Source organism: Choloepus didactylus, chromosome 6 (genome assembly GCF_015220235.1).
Source record: "Choloepus didactylus isolate mChoDid1 chromosome 6, mChoDid1.pri, whole genome shotgun sequence".
Taxonomy (NCBI): domain Eukaryota; kingdom Metazoa; phylum Chordata; class Mammalia; order Pilosa; family Megalonychidae; genus Choloepus; species Choloepus didactylus.
In genome coordinates this window covers 5,142,279-5,162,314 of record NC_051312.1, presented here as the reverse complement: position 1 = coordinate 5,162,314, position 20,036 = coordinate 5,142,279, and the positions used below count along the sequence as shown (strand labels likewise).

General features: G+C 45.4%; 1 protein-coding gene across 9 annotated transcripts in view; it reads left to right on the top strand.

Moving 5' to 3' along the window:
- PPFIA1 (PTPRF interacting protein alpha 1) overlaps positions 1–7,281 on the top strand; it is a 112,519-nt gene extending 105,238 nt beyond the window's left edge. For 5 of the 9 annotated variants that reach the window (XM_037838353.1, XM_037838349.1, XM_037838352.1 and 2 more), the window contains 7 exons: positions 84–259; positions 361–458; positions 1,622–1,797; positions 2,532–2,600; positions 3,456–3,621; positions 4,792–4,861; positions 5,860–7,281. In XM_037838353.1, coding sequence (XP_037694281.1) covers positions 84–259; positions 361–458; positions 1,622–1,797; positions 2,532–2,600; positions 3,456–3,621; positions 4,792–4,850 — 744 coding nt within the window. In that variant the 3' untranslated portion in view covers positions 4,851–4,861; positions 5,860–7,281. Of the gene's footprint in view, positions 1–80; positions 260–360; positions 459–1,621; positions 1,798–2,531; positions 2,601–3,455; positions 3,622–4,791; positions 4,862–5,859 lie in introns of all 9 variants that reach the window. The other 4 variants (XM_037838348.1, XM_037838347.1, XM_037838350.1 and 1 more) reach the window with 1 other exon arrangement.
- Positions 7,282–20,036: the final 12,755 nt, after the last annotated feature.

Genomic DNA, 20,036 nt, shown 5'->3' with positions numbered 1-20,036 from the left:
CATTTAAAGGTTATTGAAGCTGCTTGTTTGATCATTTCCATGGATTTTGTTCTGAATTAATCTGCTTTATTTATTGAAAGCAGACGCTCGCATATGGGGACATGAACCACGAGTGGATCGGCAACGAGTGGCTCCCCAGCCTGGGCCTTCCGCAGTACCGCAGCTATTTCATGGAGTGCCTCGTGGACGCGCGGATGCTGGATCACCTGACCAAGAAGGACCTCCGCGGGCAGCTGAAGATGGTCGATAGCTTTCACAGGTAACTTAAGGCAAATCAGTTCTTCCTAAGTAGCTGCGAGATTTCTGCTTATTGCCATCTTTAAATAGTCTTTCTGAACTATTTATTTATTTGGTAAATAGGAACAGTTTCCAGTGTGGAATTATGTGCCTACGAAGGTTAAACTATGACCGGAAAGAACTGGAAAGAAAAAGAGAAGAAAGCCAGAATGAAATAAAAGGTTAGTGTATTTATTATTTTTAACTGACTGGCATGTACCTGCTTCCCAGTGTATTCGCAGCCTGGACGCCTTTCTATTTTTAAAACATCACAAAAGGCATTAAGTGGAGAAAACTGTGGCATCCTAGTGTGGGGCAGGGAGGGAGGGATGGAAAGGGGCGCCTCAGCCCCTCCGCGGGAGCAGGAGGACTCGTGCCTCTGCCCCTGTGCATCCGTCAGTCTCAGGCAGGAAGAGTCCTGTTGTCATGACATCTGTCCTTTCGTTCGGAAATGCTTTCGCCTGCTGCTGGGTAACAGCAGAGCACAGGTGATCGGGACCTTGCTGTTGGCCCACTTGGTTAAGTGTGAAAGATACAGCTATGGGGGTAACCGAGGCTTCGGGAACCCAGAAGAGAACTGGCAGCACAGCTCCCGGGGGCAGGAGGGCAGCCTTCACAGCGGCTCAGTTCGTCCGTGAGGGAGTGGGAAAGAATGAACGACGGCAGCCCGTTTCACTTGTTTGCTGTGTGTTTTAAATCTTTTTACACCTGACAAAAGCTGCCTTTGGAAGTAGTTGGTGATCATCTGGATATCTGTTTACTGGCTGTTTTTAGTTCGCTTACAGAGCAAATTTAATAACATTAATTTGCATAAGATACGGTTTTTTCCCAAGAAGAACAGCTTTATGTTTCTCTGTCTTTAAAATGGGAAAACACAAGCACGGGCCTCAGGACCGGGGACAAGAGGTTTGTGCTGAGTTAAGCAGGTGCCGGCTGCTCTTCTGATGTGGAGGAATGTTCCAGAAAGAGGCTGTGGTGTATATACAAAATGTGTTCTCCCATCTTACTTGTATTCAAATTCTTACTTGTTCTTTTGGTTTCTGATCCCTGGATCCTCATCATTTTCTATTCTCTTGAAATAAAATGTACATAGTAAGATCATTCCTCCTGGGTTCTCTTGAAGGATCCATTAGGGTGGAGAGGGCTGGTGCAGCTATGCCCAGAGGCAGTGCCTGGGGGTGTCTGTCCCTTTGGCTGTGTCCCCTAGCACTCGTGGGGTCGGCTCTTTGGTCAGGAACTGAAGGATCATGATCCCCAGTAGGAATCTGTCTCCTGCATTAGAGGCTGCCAGTGATGAAGATGGCTTTCTGAAGCCACTTTTATCATTGTTTTTATTCCTCTGCAGACGTGCTTGTCTGGAGCAATGAGCGACTGATCCGCTGGGTCCTGTCGATTGGGCTGAAAGAGTACGCAAACAACCTTTCAGAGAGCGGCGTTCATGGCGCACTTGTGGCCTTAGATGAGACCTTTGATTTCAGCGCCCTGGCCTTGTTGTTACAGATCCCGACGCAGAACGCGCAGGTGTGTGCCGGAGCCTTTCCCGTGCCCCCACTGAGCCCAGGTTGTTGAGTGGAGTCTCTTGGTTATAGGCCATTAATTATTTGTTTGCACAGGAAGAAAACTCAGCCAATTAGTAATCTCTTTCCACACTTAATCTGTAGTATCATCGTTTAATCAGCAGCACTCATATTTTCATTATTTGTGGCTGTCCTCTTTTCCATTTTCTCTGGCAAGCATGAGAGTCTTGCAGTAAACAAAATAAGGAGAAACTTTAATTTGCGTGCATGTGTTCAGAAGAGCCACATGTATTTAGTTCTTACATGGGATGAGAAACATTTCTAGCTTTGCTACTTGCAGGTTTCCTTCGGTTTTGCTTCTGTGGTATTTGCCTTATATCATTCTTTTTTACTCTTAGGCCCATTTGAGAATCAGGAAATGTTTTATTCCTCTACAGAGCATTGTGTATCTTTCTCCAGTAACCGTCCTCTCCCCACCCCCTAACGCCAAGCAAAGCAGCACAATTTTGTGTTTAATTTCTAAGAGGCTATGGACCGACCCCCTCATCCTGCAAGCCCATCCATGAACTCCACGTTAAAAACCCCTGATTTAAAGTAGTATCATGATTCAACATTCACAGCTTGCATTGAGAGTTTAAAAAACTCTTAGTTTAAAAAATATTTATGGTGTGCTCTAACAGAATCTGTCAAAGTAGATTAATGCACATTTGGGGATTTTTGTTTTTGTTATGATTTCAGGCTCGTGCTGTCTTGGAAAGAGAGTTTAACAACCTTTTGGTCATGGGTACTGACAGAAGGTTTGATGAGGTAAGTTTTTGGCCTAATATTTTAAGTTTGTTTTAGCTGTAATCTATGAACATGTCTTTTATCGTACACAGGAAAGCCATGTAGCAAGGCTCTCTTCTAAATATGCAGATAACTTCACAAGTTTTTTGTTCTTATATCATCATATGAGCCATTAAATAGAAACTAATATTTTCAGTAGGGCAGGGTATTTTTTTTTTTATCTGCCACCTCATAAAACTGGTTTTCACATCACAAAGCATTGGTTGCAACATAGGAACGGGGTCCGCAAATTGGTTTCTTGGGCACAGCTGGATGGTCCTGCACCAGTCCAGAGCCTTGATGCTTTTCGGATATGCTTCAGAAGTATATTAAAAACATATAAAAGGTTAATTTCCCCTAATACACAACCATGACTCATTTATTCTCACACTGTTATTTATTCTTGTCATTGGACCTCAAGAAAACCTGAGTTTGATAAGGGGTCAGGGTTGGGAGGACAACTCTAAAAATGAAATGCTTATTCACTGTATCCTGGTATAAAACGGAATCATTTAAAGCTTGAAAACAATTTTTAAGATTGCTTTTTTTGATGTTACATAGCAGGAAGGTGATTTCTGTAAGGTAACCAGTGAAGTGTGGCCACAGGTGGAGGGAACACGTGCCCTGGTGGCCAGGGCCCTCCCGGTGTGTGCCCAGGCGGGGCCCCTGCCTCAGGAGCACACACCTGTCCTTTCACCCGCAGAAAGGTCCGATTTGGACAACCAGTTACATGGTCATCAACAGGGGCTTAAATACGGGTGAACAAAAGTACATAAAGGATTTGAGCAGTCATTTTAAAGAACAGTTAGCTTTACTTTCTATTCTTTGATTTGCCAGGACGATGATAAAAGCTTTAGGAGAGCGCCTTCATGGAGGAAGAAGTTTAGACCAAAGGACATTCGTGGCTTAGCTGCTGGATCAGCAGAGACGCTCCCGGCGAACTTCAGGGTCACGTCTTCCATGCCCTCACCCTCCGTGCAGCCGAAGAAGATGCAGATGGACGGTACGTGCTCGGCGCGGTGGCTGCCGCCTGCAGGTGCACGGCCAGCTTCAGACACCGCCTGGCACTGAATATGGCTGCATGGCCGGATTCGACTGTTTTAAATTTAATCATAACAGTTGTTTATGAAAGTTTAACAGTCATGTAGATTTTTTTAAAAAAATTCTTGTCTGTTGGAATCTTGGTGTATCAATTAGTTCTACCAACTAACGGAGCGAGGCGTCCTTCTGTGTCCTTAGGAAGTCTGTCTGTGTCACGGGTGATGCTAGAAAACTTCCATGAGGTAGCCGTCTATGGCTTTCAAAGCCTGTAACTTATCCCTAGGACTTCCCTCAACACTGGGAACGTGAGTGAATTTTAAGTCACACACAATTTCCAACTTGTGTGAGTTCTGCCTTTCCTTTCTTCTTTCCTCCTTCCTGTTATTTGTCCCTTCACTACTCATCTACCCTTGGTAGAAGCACGGGGGAGAGGACAAGGGTAAAAAAGTGTAACTGGGGGCAGCCAGTGTCTGCTGCAGGTTTGGGAAGTTGCTCCCCCAGTCTCGGTGGTAGCCTGGGTGTGGGGGGTGGTGTATTTCTTGAATGGGAACAGCTGCTTTGGTGGTCCACAGCGTTCCCAGACAGCAGCTCAGACCTGGGATCAGTCGTTTCTGAGGAAAAGCCACAGGGGCCCTAATCTGCTCGCCGCTCCTTCCAGGAAGAGCAGCACCAGCCCGACTCCACCGCAGCACATCAGGGAGCCCTTTACCACACACCTTTCCCACCAAGGCTACGTTCAGGTCAAAAGAAAAGTCTAGTTGGCCCATAATTTGTCTAGAGAGGTGAAAAAGAAAGTTATCACTTTAACTTTGTGTTAATAGTTGTCACTTATGCAAATTATACATTTTAAAACCATTTTTATATCATTTGATGCCTCAAACTGTTGCTATTTTAGAATTACTCCCAGTGACTCTAGGGCTACTTGAAACTGGAGAGAGAGAGAATGACCATTTGTGAGACTTCATTCTTTCTCTAGCTCACTTGCTCCCACTCTAGAAAGTTCACCTCAGACCCCTCCAAAGGTGCTGCTGCAGGTGTGAAAACGTGTGTCTGTACCCGTGACCCCGCGTGATGTTCCCAGACTAACCGCACGCTGTGTTTTGCACGCTTCCTCTCACCATGGCTGGAGCAGGCAATGTATCGGGAACCCAGAGGCTGGACTCGGCTACAGTCAGGACCTACTCCTGCTGAGCCCCCCACCGGTGAGTAGAGGCAGCGTCTGTCCCCCGCGGGCGCAAGGAGCTGCAGCCTGGCAGGCTCGGAGCCCTAATGCTGAGTGTGCTGTTGGCTTTGGGCCTCGAGCCAATTTGATTTCAGTTACATCAGGAATTTAAAAACATAGACACCCAAAGCCTTCTGCACCCATTAAGATGACGCAGATCTTTTTATACGCCTACACTTCATCATAAGGAAGTTAGTGTGTCCATGTCTTTAAGGGAAACATATTTCTGCATTTTCCTTAAACTGGAAATGCTGGCTTGTTGTAAGTGTCCACTATATCTTTTCTTTGTCTTTTGTAGGGGGAGTGGGGGGAGGAGCCGAGGTGGCAAAGACAACCCAAGTCCGCCTGGCAGTCCTGGCCGGAGCACCTGCGGCGCTGGCACGTGCCCACTGTCCAGGCCCCAGGCCCCAGTGCCGGCTCGCTCATTGGAAATATACATCTCAAATGAAAAAAGCCCCAGAGTTTTGTGGTTAGTCACATATTGCATTAAGCTTCGTGAGGCCACATCAGCTGACGCTCACAGCCCTTCCCTTTAGAGAGACTGGTTTTAAAACAGACCTGGTCTGCCACTGGAGGGCTGCAGTTACTCGGGGCTCTCCCCTGCGCTCTGTGCCTGGCAGTTTCCACGGGGGTCCCAGCTGAGCAGGGGCAGGAGGGCTGTGGGAGTCCTGTTCTCTTCTGCCCAGTTCTGTTTTGATGTCTGTGCTGGAATGTTTAATTGGCTTCATCTTTTTTTTTTTTTTTTAAGAAATGATAATTTTTAGACATGCGCCCAAATGAAGCTCAGCCAGGAATTCTTTCATTGATGTTTGTAGTCCTTGATGTTTCCTCTAGTGAGCCCTGAGGCAGCCAAAGCCCGGGCCACAGGGGAGGCCTAGGGGCCTCGGGGCTGAGGAAACGGGTGCAGCTTTGGAAGCCGTGATCCTTCGTCTCTGCGGCTTCTCTAAGAGTGTTTTTTTGTTTGTTTTTATTTTCCAGTTTACCCACACTACTTCTACAGATGATATGCAGCATTTTGAATCCAACGGACTACATTTTAGAACCCAGTGGGATCTTCAATCTGTTAATACTTGTTATATGGACCCTGAGATATTTTATTACAGAGTTTTTAATTAATGAAAAATTCATGAATACTATAGAGAAAATATTTTAGAATTTAATGTTTCTTATATTTATGTAAACTTACGACTCTTCATTTATATAGTTACTTACTTTTTCATGTATATCCAGGCTATAAATATCCTTTCAAATCAATTCATGTTCTTATACCTAATTTTAGTCTTTCAAATGAATGTACTGTAATGCTTATATGTATAAATCCTATGAACAAATATAGGGCTTTTGTAAATGATGCATTTATTGTAATTACCATTGTTTAATTTTTTAATAATAAACCGTGACGGAGAAAAGGATTTTACTATGTTTGTAAAATTACCAAGACACAAGCAGTATGCAATATCCTTTGCAAACGTAATCTAGCTTGTCAACAATTGTTTTGAAATAAGCAGACTTAATTTCAGGCAGTTATTATTGTATTTTAATGACTGACTTAATGCTTTTTCTAGTAAGAAACACTTTATTCTGCAGCTTGAACAGGTTTCAGATATCTAGGGGTAAATATCAACTTCTCATAAAATTTGGACTGAAAGGAGGATCAGAGGACTGTGGGGATCTCCTGGGAAGGTTGAGCCTTCCCTGACCCGTGTCTGTGGGACTCAGGTGATGCGTCTTCAGGACGGACAGCAGCCGTGAGCTGAGGAGGGGTCTCGGCCGGGAGAGAAAGCTGGGGAGGGCGGCCCAGCCTCCTCTCCCTGCCGGCCTCCATGGGCGCTGGGCGGAAGGTGCCCCCTCGCCTGCACCAGAGGCCGGGCACGAGGCGCCACTGCCGCCTCACAGGCCTGGGCGCGCACAGAGGAGGGCGCGGAATCCTGGAGCTAGCGCAGTGCAACTTTGATAAAGGCCTTATTTTTCTTATGTAAATCATCTTTTTACATTTGTTTGTAAACATGTTCAAAGAATGAATCTAGACACATGTTTTTAGATTTTGATGATACAGCCATTTTGGATTGTATAAGTAGCAAATGTAACTTTTACTTTTTAAATGGCACATTAAAAAAGCCAGCAAGACATGTTCAGCTCCCGGTGCGTTATTTATTGTGCAGCTGGTATACAGACAGCTAAACAGAGCTGGTCTTGTTCCATTTTGGTTTCTGCTTTTAATTTACCTGTACAATTCATTGTTACTGTTCTGTTTTTCTATTAATCTTTTGTGAACTTCCTGATTCTGTAACAAAGTATGTACAGTCTACTTTTGAACTATTTTTATCACAGTATTATTTATTGCTTTCTTTCAATAAAATACTGAAGCATTTTCCACTGCCAATAAAAAATACTGAGAATAAGCTGTAATTATATTGAAAACTGACTGCAGCCGTTTTATCTCATGCTATAGACTGATTAATCAGAGGCAGTGTCACCATATGGAAATTATATTCTAGAAATCAGCTGATAAAAAAGCTGGAAGACAGAAGGATAGGATAAGGGTGTCCCCAAGGGAAGACCGAGTGGTCCCTGCCCTCTCTCCTGAAGTCCCAGAGGCTCCCGGGAAGAGAGTGCTTCCAGAAAGCACAGGACATGTAGGGTGATCGTCTCCAAAGAAACCGGAAAGGCGCAGGCTCCCATCCGCGAACAGCCTAGAGCTGGGCTGGCCTGGCCCCAGGGCCCAAACCACGTCACTGGCGCTGTGCCTGTGTGTTTCCTTCCCGCCTGGTCTCGGCTCCCCTTCCTTGGCGCTGCCCTCCCCATGTCACCACATGGTGCCCCCAGGGCTGCATCCCTCCGGGCTGGCGTCCACCCAGTGCAGAGCCCTGTCCTCTGACTGCACCCACCCAGGGCCTGAGCTGTGCGCCAGACATGGCAGGGGGTGGGGAGGGCGACGCTGACCAGCTTGTCCAGCAGGCGGGCCCAGCACGGAGGGCGGGGAGCCCACCCAAACTGAAGGGCCGGAGGTTGGTTCCTGGGATGCGGGGAGGCAGCCCACACGTTGGCACTCCAGGCCCATCGGAGTGGGAGAGGCGCTGGCCTCACCTGGGATGAGGTGCCGTCCCCCTCTGCCCCTCAGAAGGCTCCTGCCAGCCGGTGTGGGATGTGCTGAGCCAGAAGCTGGCACGGCCCCTTGCAGGCCTTGGTTTTACTTTTCCTGTTCTCTGCTTCCGGGCTGACCCCTCCTCTTCTGACTGGTGTGTTTTCTCAATCTGGATCGTTACCTTGCCTCTCGTTTCTGTCAGGAGGTGGCTGTCAGGTAATTTCATGTTTCTCTAGTTGGAACCTGAGCTTGCTGATCTCAAGATTTAACTCAGGGCAGACTCATTTCCTACTTCTGGGGGTCAACTCCAGTATAGAGATTTACAACATTAATGTGCTTTCCTGCTTCTGTCCACCTTCCTTTTTTTGGCCTAGCAAAACAGTTGTGGAATCTCACAACTTCTTAAAAAAAAAAGAAAAAACAAAAAAGAGTTCTGACTGAATTGCTAATGTTTTTCAACATTCGATTGATCAATTTCTCAGTTTTTAGTATCTTGAAAAAAAAAAGTCAGCTGAGAAATACCCTGGCAGCCAGTGAGGAGATGTTTTTGATAATTCACCTGCTCTGGTTGCCACATTCATTGCCACACCGGCTCCCATGTGCAGATCTAGAATGTGCTAGAACTCGCCCGCAGGGAGGGGTTCTGCAGTCCGGCTGTGGTCATGCTCCAGACGTCGTGACTCGTATCCCACCTTTAAACCTCCTCCCTAAGGCTATGTGTTCTGTCTTGGCTTAGGTTGCTAAGATTTCTGTGGATAAATGCCTTTTTCATTTTTCACATTGTGCATTTTTAAAGTAATTGTGGAGTTTTGGTTCTCTGCTAGTTAAGGCCTGCCTGTTTCCATTCCAGGATGGGATTCCGGGATCTGGAGAATCGAGAAGGATTCATTTTTTCCTATATTCTTTGGTATGTATCTCCAAGTTTTTACCCCATACCACTTAATACCTTTCTTTTTTTTCCACAGTATCATCATATAGTTGTGCATTCATAACCACAATCAATTTTTTGAACATTTTCATTACTCTAAAAAATAAAAATTAAAGTAAAAACACCCAAAACATCTCACACCCCCCCATTATTCATTTACTTTTTATACCCCTTTTTTCTACTCATCTGTCCATACACTGGATAAAGGGATTGCGAGCCACAAGGTTTTCACAATCATACAGTCACACCATATAAGCTATATATACAATTGCATATTTGTTTGAAGATCTTTTAATTAGTTGTTCAACCCCTATATCTCATTTGAAGTGTAAGTTTCTTCCTTTGACTGGGCCATATCTTCCTTTTTCCTAGTGTGATTCATAATTTTTTGTTGTCTAGGCATCTGGTTTCCTTGATTACCCCAATCAGATTTTCCCAGACCTCCTGAACACAGGAGGAGGCTGTGTGCAGTATCAGGTTTCCAGTTCTGTGGCGATCTCAGCCGTTCCACCCATTCCGGACTGGTATACAATGTGTGTTCGGTCATGGATGTCCCCGTCAGTTGTTCCAGACTATTTTCTAATTATTCCTGGCTATTTACTAGCTGCTCTAGAGGACCAACTAAATTCCACACCTCCCTATGCCGCCATCTTGCCCCGCCTCCACCACTTAATACATTTGTAAATTACATATCTCTAATGCTTTTTGTTCCTCTTCTTGGTGAGAAACAGTATCCAGGCATTTGGTAGTCCATTTCCTTGATTAAAAAAGGGGCATGGAGATTTCAAGGACAATTAGTTGCTGGAGTTCACTTTGGGCCTGGTACCCGGAGCACAGCACGAGTGGGGGGAGCCCTGGGCTGGGGGCAGAAGGGACAAATCAGGTGACCTGGAGCAAGTCACTGAGCATTCTTGAGCTGAGATTCACCACATGCACATTCTTCTCTCAGCTACATCTTTTCTAATGGGGATGTGTGAGGGGGCCCACTCTGAGCACCTTCTGGAGATGACCTGGTTCTACCTTGGAGGAGCAGAGGTGGGTGAGATGAGTGTCCATCCCCAAGACACCCCATCCAGTGGGAGCCCTGAAGGGCCCTGTCAGCATGGAGGAGGGAGCAAGGCAGGGGGCCGTCCAGGCTCCTTTGCAGGGATGAGTGCCTGGGGGTGGGCAGAGACGGAAGAGCGGGGCCATGATGGAAACACACAAGGCTTTTGAATGCTCGAGAGGACCCTTGGCATGGGGATCAGCTTGGCCTCTAGGGCAGTTAACCAAATTTGAGCGTGCAAAGCATCACCTAGGGGGTTAGCTATAAATGTGGCTTTGGGGACCCTGCACCATTAAAAAGCAATTCAACATTCACTTGTTGGGGACCTACTATCTACCTACTTTTAAGTGCTGATGATAAAGTGAGAAGACAGAAAATGGCTCCACCTTTCTGGTAAGAGGAAGCATTTCTAATTCAGTAGGGAAGTCTCAGGAATTTGGGTTGTGCCATGGTGTTGGGAGTGGAGGCTGGATGGAGGGAAGGTGGGGTGAGGTTAGTGCTCCATGTGCCACACATAAGAGTCATCCAGCTTCTCTGAGGCCACTGTGTTGTAAGGAAGCCCACACAATGGGGAGCATGATAATTTGGAGGTGTTTTTTCATCACTGACCTATGGATGGTTTGCTGCACAGCAGATTTCCGGAGCACCCTTCTGTATGAAATACATTCTTGTGTTTTCTATTTTACTATGTTTTTTAATTTTTTTTGCAGTAAATTGATTTCATGACCTAGAAATCAGTTATATTTTGTTATCCTTTGCTCTGTAACCATCTACCCCAAAACTTAGTGGTGTAAAACAGCCGTGATTTCTCTCTTGGTTCTGTGGGTTAGCCATCTGGGTGACTCTCCTGCTGGCCTCACCTGGGATCCCTCATATGACTTCAGCCACCGGAGGGCTCAGCTGGTGCTGGAAGCTCCAACATGGCCTCAACCAAATGTCTGGCAGCCATCAGCTGTGGCACCTCAGTCCTCTCCAGTGTGACCTCTCATCTGGTTGGCTAGCTGGGTGTGGGGACTCCGGCCCAGGTCCCCCGTCCATGGTGAAAAGTGAAAGAGAGTCACTGCATGAGGCCGCCTATTTGACCAGGACAGACACTAAAGGTCACCAGACCTCCCCCGGGGGGAAAGAATGTACAGATGGTGTCCTAAACAGACTCCCCTCCGCTGCTCACTGTCGATGACAAACACCCGTGTCACAAGACCCTGCCGAAGCTCTGATCTCACACCCTATGGAATGCCTTTGATCTAAAACCCTTATAACCTGACCACTGGCATCCCTTGCTCTTTGCAGAGTACCAATTCCGTCTATCCCACCAGCCACCACTGTGGCACCATCTCCTGTCCGTAAGTCCCATTAAACTCACGCCATACCTGGCATGTTCTTCAGTCACGGGGCTGCGCTGGGTTGGAACAATTTGCAAGCCTGCCGGGAGAAGGAAGAGTCACTGGCCATAGTGGGCCTGAGTCTTGGGAAGGGAGGATCTGTGGGGGTACCCCAAATTGTCCCATATCATCCACATGGGGAGGGGTGGCTGCCCTCCTAGATAAAAGGGGACCACCATGAGAGTATGGGGACACCCTGAAAGCTCGGGCAGGGTTGCTGTTTTGCAACAAATAGCAGGACAATTAAATTTGAGTAAGAAAAGAAACCACCAAATGGCAGCAGCCATAGCATGGCCTCTGTTAAGGAGACTCACAGATGGCTACTGAGGCAGAACAAGCAGTGAAAGCTGCTGCAGGCCGTTCAGAGGAGAAAGCAAAACTAGAAAGAGGAAAACCTGGCTCTCTTCCAGGGGAGGCTGGTGGAAGCCCTAAAAAGCTTACCAACGCCAGCCTGGACTCCCGGGAAGGTCAGATTGTGCTGGGCACCCATTTCACCAGCCAGTCTGCCCCTGACATTTGGGGAAGGCTGCAAAAGCTCTCCATGGGCCCACAGTCTCCCACTAATGACCTGTTAAAACTGCCTTTTCTGTCTTTAACCATCGAGACAAGGCCAAGAAGGAGGAGACGGCAAAGAGAAGAAAGCAGAAGGCCAGGGAAGAGGCTCAGCTAATGGCAGTCGCTGTTACAGTTGCCATGCCCCCTTGAGGCCACCTGACTCATGGCTCCCAGCCTCACAAACCTCCCTTCAACTGCGGGTCACAGGGTCCCTGGCAGAGAGAGTGCCAGACACCTCGAGGCAACTCTCGACCTTGGGACCCACCGGGGCCTCGCTCCAGTTGCCACCAACATGGGCACCGGGCCCAGGGGCTGCAATGTCTCCTGAAGTGGTGGGCAGGACAGCCCCTCAAGCCCTGCTCATGGCAAGTGAAGATGACTAGCGTGTCCGAGGCCACTTATGGCTCCACTGATTTCACATCTGACCGTCAACCCAGAGGAGCCTTGGGTGACACTTGCTGTGACAGGTAAGATGATTAATTCCTTAATTAGCACTGGAGCCACTCTGTCCTGAACTGCCATTCTGAGCTACCTCCACTCGACTTGCCTATGGGAGGTTGATGGTAAAGCCAGAATGAAGACCTTTACCACCTGTGCTGGTTGGGATGTATTATGTCCCCAAAACGCCATTATCTTTGATGCAGTCTCGTGTGGGCAGGAAATGTATTGGTGTTGATTAGGTTGGAGACTTTTGAGTGGATGTTTCCATGGAGAAGTGACCACTCAGCTATGGGTGAGATCTTTCATTGGATAATTTCCATGGAGGTGTGGCCCTGCCCATTCAGCGTGGGCCTTGATTAGTTTACTGGAGCACTATATAAGCTCAGACAGAAGGAGTGAGCTTGCTACAGCCAAGAGGGACACTTCAAAGAATGCACAGGAGCTGAGAGAGGAGCTGCAGAAGAGAGACAGTTTGAAGATGGCCGTTGAAAGCAGACTCTTGCTCTGGAGAAGCTAAGAGAGGACAAACACCCCAAGAGCAACTAAGAGTGACATTTTTGAGGAACTGCAGCCTAGAGAGGAATGTCCTGGGAGAAAGCCATTTGATAACAGAACTACGGAGCAGACATCAGCCACGTGCCTTCCCAGCTAACAGAGGTTTTCCGGACACCATTGGCCATCCTCCAGTGAAGGCACCCAATTGTTGATGCATTACCTTGGACACTTGATGGCCTTAAGACTGTATATGTGTAAGCCAAATAAACTCCTTTTATAAAAGCCGATCCATTTCTGGTGTTTTGCATTCTGGCAGCATCAGCAAACTGGAATACCACCTCTCTCCTTTTTAAGCTTGAGGACTGTATTAATTAGGGTTTTCTAGGAAAACAGAATCAATGAGAGATATCTATGAATATAACATTTATAAAAGTGTCTCACGCAACTGTGGGTACACACAAGTCCAAATTCCACAGGGCAGGCAGCAGACTGGAACTCCAATGAAGAAGTTTGATGAACTCCTCAGGAAACGAACTGGCACCTTCAACGAACTCCTCAGGAAAGACTTCACTGGTCAGCAGAAGAAATGAAGGTCCTCTATCTGTCTCGCTAAAAGTCTTCAACTGATTGATTGGATTAAATCCAGCTAACTGCATTCTCTCATTGTGGAAGGCATGCCCTTCGTTGTCATCAGTCATAGCTGCAGCCAATTGACTGATGATTTTAATAAACCAGCCTGTTGGTTTATTAACCAGCCATAAACATCCTTGCAGCAACAGTTAGGCCAGTGCTTGCTTGACCACACAGCTGGGTACCATCACCTGGACAAGTTGACACATGAACCTAACCATCACAAGGGCATTCTAGTGTCCATCAATTTCTCATTGACCCTGAATGTCCCACCCCCCTTCTAGGGAGGGATCTTCTTCACTCCCTGGGGGCCACCTTAAGACTAGAGAACCGGCTAATATTTACGCCTTGTTTGCACCAAGGCCCAAGCAAACCCGTCTGTATGGGATGAAGGCATCTTGGGGTGAACCTGGCCTAATAGTCCCCGTCTGCATTCAGGTTCTCAGTCCTAGATCTTAAAAATACATTTTTTTTGTATCCCTCTTCACCCAAACTCTCAATACCTATTTGCTTCTAAATCACAAAAACTTAATAAGATTTCTGCCCTGCTCACTTAGTGCTGCCCCAAGGGTTTTAAAATAGTCCCAATATCTTTATAAAAAGGTGTTTTTCAACCATCTAAGTACTGTCTAGAAAACAAAAATTTCCTATCATAACAGAATAATATCCTTGTTAATGCTTATGTTGATCTTATCATCCTTTATTTCAAAAGACAAGTTTTCTCACTCTTAAAGGAAAACTTACAAAGAATTTGTTATTTCACTTTGTAAAAGTGAAATGCTAAAACAGTTTAACATATTACATAGAAAGTGTTTAGGATTACCATAATTTTCTATCCCTCTGTTAAATTAAAATTTGTCATATATTTAAAAATTGTATAACATTCCTTAAAAAAATGTTCTCACTGTCCATGTTATATCCTAATACTGATCTGTGTGATGTTAGATGTTGTTAGTCACGGCTTTAGTTATTCTTAGAAAAGGTACAGATCAAACAACAACCTAATTCAGCTTTATTTGACATGGAAACTAAAATAAAGAATAAACTCTTAATCAGAAAATAAAGTATTTGCAAAATCCCTTAAAGGACTAAAGAAAAATGTGAAACTATTAAACTTCCTCACCTGGGAAATTCCTATTATTCTCTTAAGCAATAAGGGTGCCCAATTTAATAAATCAAGCCCTTAATCTGAAAGCTTGCCCTTATGCCTACTTATAATTAATGCCTTAGAGTCACCCCAAGAAAACTTTTGTTGCTCAAATGTGCTCTCTCCCTCTCTCTCTCTCTTCAACCCACACTTTACAAATGTAACTACCTTTCTCCCTGTGTGGGACATGACTTCCAGGGATGTAAGTCTCCCAAGGATGAGCCTGGCCCTGGCATCGTAGGATGCCAAGCTCCAGCCAGCAGTTTTCCTGAAAACTGAAAGGGATTCCATGAGCTCCATCTTGCTTCTGCTTCTATTCAGCTGATGTACAATTTCTCACCCAGTTTTTTCTTCCAGGTTAAAAGCCTTTCAAAACAAACTTCTCCTCACCAGAGGCCATGCCTCCGTTCCCCACCTGCACTAGCACAGCCAGAGACTTCTAAGATCCCACCAGTAGGGCCTGTGACCCACTGGGAGCTTGAAGCAGCTACAGAAGACAGACCATTGGCCCAAATTCCCTCAGGATTAAGGGGAGTTAGAAGTCTCTGAGGGGAAAATGAGATAGGGTTAGAAGTAGGGTGGTGGATTGGCTGAGCAGAGGGCAAATTCCCAAAAGCAGGCAGGCCTCAAGGAGAAAGATAGCACCTGGAGCTAAATGACCCTCACCTGAGTGAGTCATCTACAGAGACAGGTGGAACCAACCAACCCACCCAAATGCACTACCACTGGATATTGTTAGAGCAGGAATTACCCCTTTTTGATCCCTTAAACATCTTTCTTTCTGCCCACAGCACCCTAGCAAACACCTTCCTACAGCAGGCTTCAGCAGTAACTCGTGCCCACAATGGAACCACTGCTGGGTTTGCATGGACTTGCCATCTTTGGGCGCTACCGGCCTGCCTTGGACTGTGACCCCCGTGGCGTGGACTGTGTGGAATACTCTGCTAGACTGGCAGAATTCAGCCCGTGAGGAAATCTGGAAAAGGATCTTCTCATTTAAGACTGAAATCCAACCACCATCCTATAATGAGTCTGGGGCTTACATCTCCTCCCTTGTATGGGAACAGGTGAACAAGCCCCGACCTGTACTGGTTTATGCTGTATATGATGGTTTAGGGTGGCTGACAGCAGACGCTGTAACAGTAGACCCTGATGCCCCTCTCTGTATGGAAAGGCTTAATGAGATTCATGATGTGGGGTGGTGTTCCAGTTTGCTAACACTGCCGTGTTGCAAAACACCAGAAATGGATTGGCTTTTATAAAGGGGATTTATTTGGTTACAAAGTTACAGTCTTAAGGCCACAAAGTGTCCAAGGTAAGGCATCAACAATGGGGTACCTTCACTGGAGAAAGGCCATTGGCATCCAGGAAACCTCTCTTAGCTGGGAAGGCATGTGGCTGGCATCTGCTTGCTCCCAGGTTGCATTTCAAAATGGTGTTCTCTAAAATGTCAGCGTCAGCTTCCAACTGCTGTCTTCAAAATGTGTCTCTCAGCTGCAGCAAACAAGCTCCTTTTGTCTGAGCTCTTATATAGTGCTCTAGTAAACTAATCAAGGCCCATGCTGAATGGGTGGGGCACCTCCATGGAAATTATATAATCAGAGTTATTGTCTACAATTGGGTGGGTCACATCTCCATGTAAACAACCTAATCCAAAGGTTCCAACTTAATCAACACTAATACGTCTGCTCCCTTAAGACTGCATCAAAGAACATGGCTTTTTCTGGGGAACATAATATATACAAACTGGTACATTCCACCCTGGACCCCAGAAAAACATGTTATTTCCATATACAAAATACAAACATCCCATTACAATATCACAGAAACTTAAATCCTTTCAGTAAACAATAGTTAAGTACAAGATCCCATCAAAATCAGTCACATGTGTGGTCTGTCCTAAGGCAAAATTCCTCTCTAACAGTGGACCTGTGAAACCTAGAACAAAGGAGGGACACTCACAGGATAAACATTCCCATTGCCATAGGGAGAAACTGAAAGGAAAACAGGGTCAACAGGACCAAAACAGTTCCTAAAACCTGCAGGGCAAATTGCATTAGATTTCAAAGTCTGAGAGTCATTTATACAATGATGTTTTATACTTGGGGCTTGAGAGAGCAGGAGTCCCACACTTTCCAAAAGCTTAGGCAGCAGCCCGTTATCTCCATACGCTGGGGCAAGTGCTCCAACATATTCACACACTGGGGAGACCACCTTTTCGGCCCCACCCTCCTCAAACATCGGGGTGCAACCTGGACTCTGTATCACTGGGGCAAAGGCTCTCCCCTCTCCAAATAGTGGGGTGGCAGCCAGGTTCTCCCCAATCCCCTGGGAATGTGCTTCACCGTCTCTGGGGCCTGGGGTGGCAGCAGTCTTCCTGAGCATCGAGGTGGAAGGCCCACACTTGACCTCTGGGGCAAACTCACCCTTTCCACGTGCATGGGACGCTTCGCTCTCCCAGCCTGAGACCTCTTGACTCTAGACCTCAACCTCCATGGTTCTGTCTTTGAAGAAATTTTTCCTTCAATTTGTTCCTTTTCTGTCTCCTCCAGTCCAGATTGGCAGTGGCTCTGTCTATAAATATCTCGCAAAAATTCTGTTGGCTTTGCATGAAGCACACAGGGGTCAAAGTTGTCAGGCAATAGGACTTTCCACAAATCCTTTCTGGATAACTCCATCTCCAATCCTGGCTTGTATTGAAATGGCGGTCAGGTTCCATGTTTGGTTAAATCCTCACGTGAGGCTGTAATTTCTGGGGTTCCACCCCGTGGAAGCCCAGAGTTTTCCGGGCCATCAATTTCTGGGTTCTTTGAACCCAAGAGTTTGGTTCTAAGTTTCTCTCTTTCTGCTTGCATTTTACTATAAGCAGCAAGAAGCCAGGTTACATCTTCAACTTTCAGTTTTGAAATCTCATCAGCTAAGTATCCCAGCTCTTCGCTCTCAAATTCTTCCTTCCATCTGATATCAGGACTCAATTTTGCCAAATTCTCTGTCACTTTAAAACAAGGATCACCTTTCTTCCAGTTGGCAATGACACATTCATCATGTCTGCTCAAGGCCTCATCAGAAGTATCTTTAGAGTTCATATTTCCACAAACTGTCTCTTCAAAGCAATTTAGGCCTTTTCTATCAAGCTCCTCACAATTCTTCCAGAATCTTCCCCTTATCCATTTAGAAAGCCATCCCAACATGTTTGGTATTTGCAAACCTAGCAGCAGCAGCACCCCACTTCTCTGGTACCAAAATCTGTTCTGGTTTGCTAATGCTGCAGGGGTGCAAAATACCAGAGACTGATTGGCTTTTATAAAGGGGGGTTATTTGGTTACAAAGTTACAGTCTTAAAGACATAAAGTGTCCAAGGTAAGGCATCAAAAAAGGGTACCTTTACTGGAGGAAGGCAATGGGTATACGGAAAACCTCTGTTACCTGGGAAGGCACATGGCTGGCATCCGCTTGCTCCCAGGTTGCGTTTCAAAATGGCATTCTCCAAAGTGTTGCTCTTGGGGCATTTTGTCCTCTCTTAGATGCAGCTGCTCTTCAAAATGTCACTCTTAGCTGCTCTGAGGTCCCTCTGTTTGTGAACTCCTTTATATGACTCTGGTGGCAGCATTAGCAAACTAGAACAAATCTCCACACCCCTGTGTCATAAAATCCTACAGAAACACTGTTCTCACACCCTCTGGAATGTCTCTGTCCTAAATCTTATAAACCACCCCCTGGCACCCCCTGCTTTTTACAGCGCACAAACTTTCATCTTTCCCAGCTGGCCACCACTGTGGAACCGTCTCTCCTGTCCATAAGTCCCATTATACTCATGTTTAACTCTGTGTCCAATGCATTCTTCAGTCTTGGGGCTCAGCTGGGTTGGAATACTGGGCTTCTCCATGGCAATATAGTCTCAGAAATCCACGAGGGCAAGATCATAAGCTGCAATGCCTCTCAAGATCTCCACTCTGAAGTTGCACAATGTCATTTCTCTGACATTCTGCTGATCAAAGCAAGTCACAAGGTCATCCCAGACTCAAGAGGTTGGAGAAACAGTCACCATTTCTTGATGGGAAAAACAACTATGTGCATTGCAAAGAGGGGTGTACACAAAGAAGCAGGATTCATTGGTAGCCATTATTATAAGAATCTGCACACACTATCAAATGCTTGGTTTTGTCAACATTGCCATCTCAGGCTGAGGACAAGTCTGTAGTATGGTGAATTGTTATTCTGTTGCAAACACCCTTTTTGCTCTGGTAACTTTGAAGATTTCTCTCTTTATTCTTGAGAGTCTATAGTTCTACCATAATGTCTCTAGGTATTTGTTTTTATTTTTTAATTAAAAAATTTTTTTTATTGTGGACTTTAATCTATATACATAACAATGATAATTCCCAAAGTACAATTCCATAAGTAGTTAGCAAATATCAAAGAACATCATGGGCCCCAGTTTCACAACCTCAGCCACTTCTACTGTTTTAATTTATAACTTCTCTTGATGTCCAGCTCAATAAGCAGTCACATAGGTAATTTCAAACGTTATGATGGGTTACAGTTCCAGTTTCAGTTCTTTCCTTATTATGGAGTACAAGTTACATACAGAAAGGTGAAGACCTTCAAGGCACAATTCAATGAGCAGCTATAGAGCAAATCCCAAAAGACGCTAGAGGCTACAGCCCCACCATGTCATTTACCTCCTCCCAGCCATTCCAACACCCCAGCATTCAAAATATATATATAATTTTATAAAGTTTCAGTATTCATAGACCTTTATTCAGTCTTGTTTGTTGCTGTTGCTTCCTTGTACTTAATCTCTTTCTCCATCTTCAGGGGTGTCTAAGCAGTGAGCACCCTAACTTCTTCATATTGAAAGGGGGTGTTGACAGTATGGGGAAGGGGGCCACATTTGATAGTTGATCTTTTTTTTTTTTTAGTTCATTTTTATTGAGATATATTCACATACCATGCAGTCATACAAAGCATACATTCAATTGTTCACAGTACCATTATATAGTTGTGCATTCATCACCAAAATAATTTTGAACATTTTCATTACCACACACACAGAAATAAGAAGAATAAAAATTAAAGTGAAAAAGAACAAATAAAGTAAAAAAGAACACTGGGTGTTTTTTTTTTTTTGCCCCCATTTTTCTACTCATTCATCCATACAAAGGACAAAGGGGAGTGAGGTCCACATGGCTTTCCCAATCACATTGTCACCCCTCATAAGCTACATTTTTATAAAATTGTCTTCAAGATTCATGGATTCTGGGTTGTAGTTTGATAGTTTCATTTACTGGTAGCTATTCCAATTCATTAGAACCTAAAAAGTGTTGTCTATATTATGCATAAGAGTGCCCACCTCTAGGTATGTTTTTATTTTCATTTAACATCCTGGGGATTGTAGAGCACTTTTGCTCTGCATATTCTCACCTTTCTCCAATTCTAGAAAATTC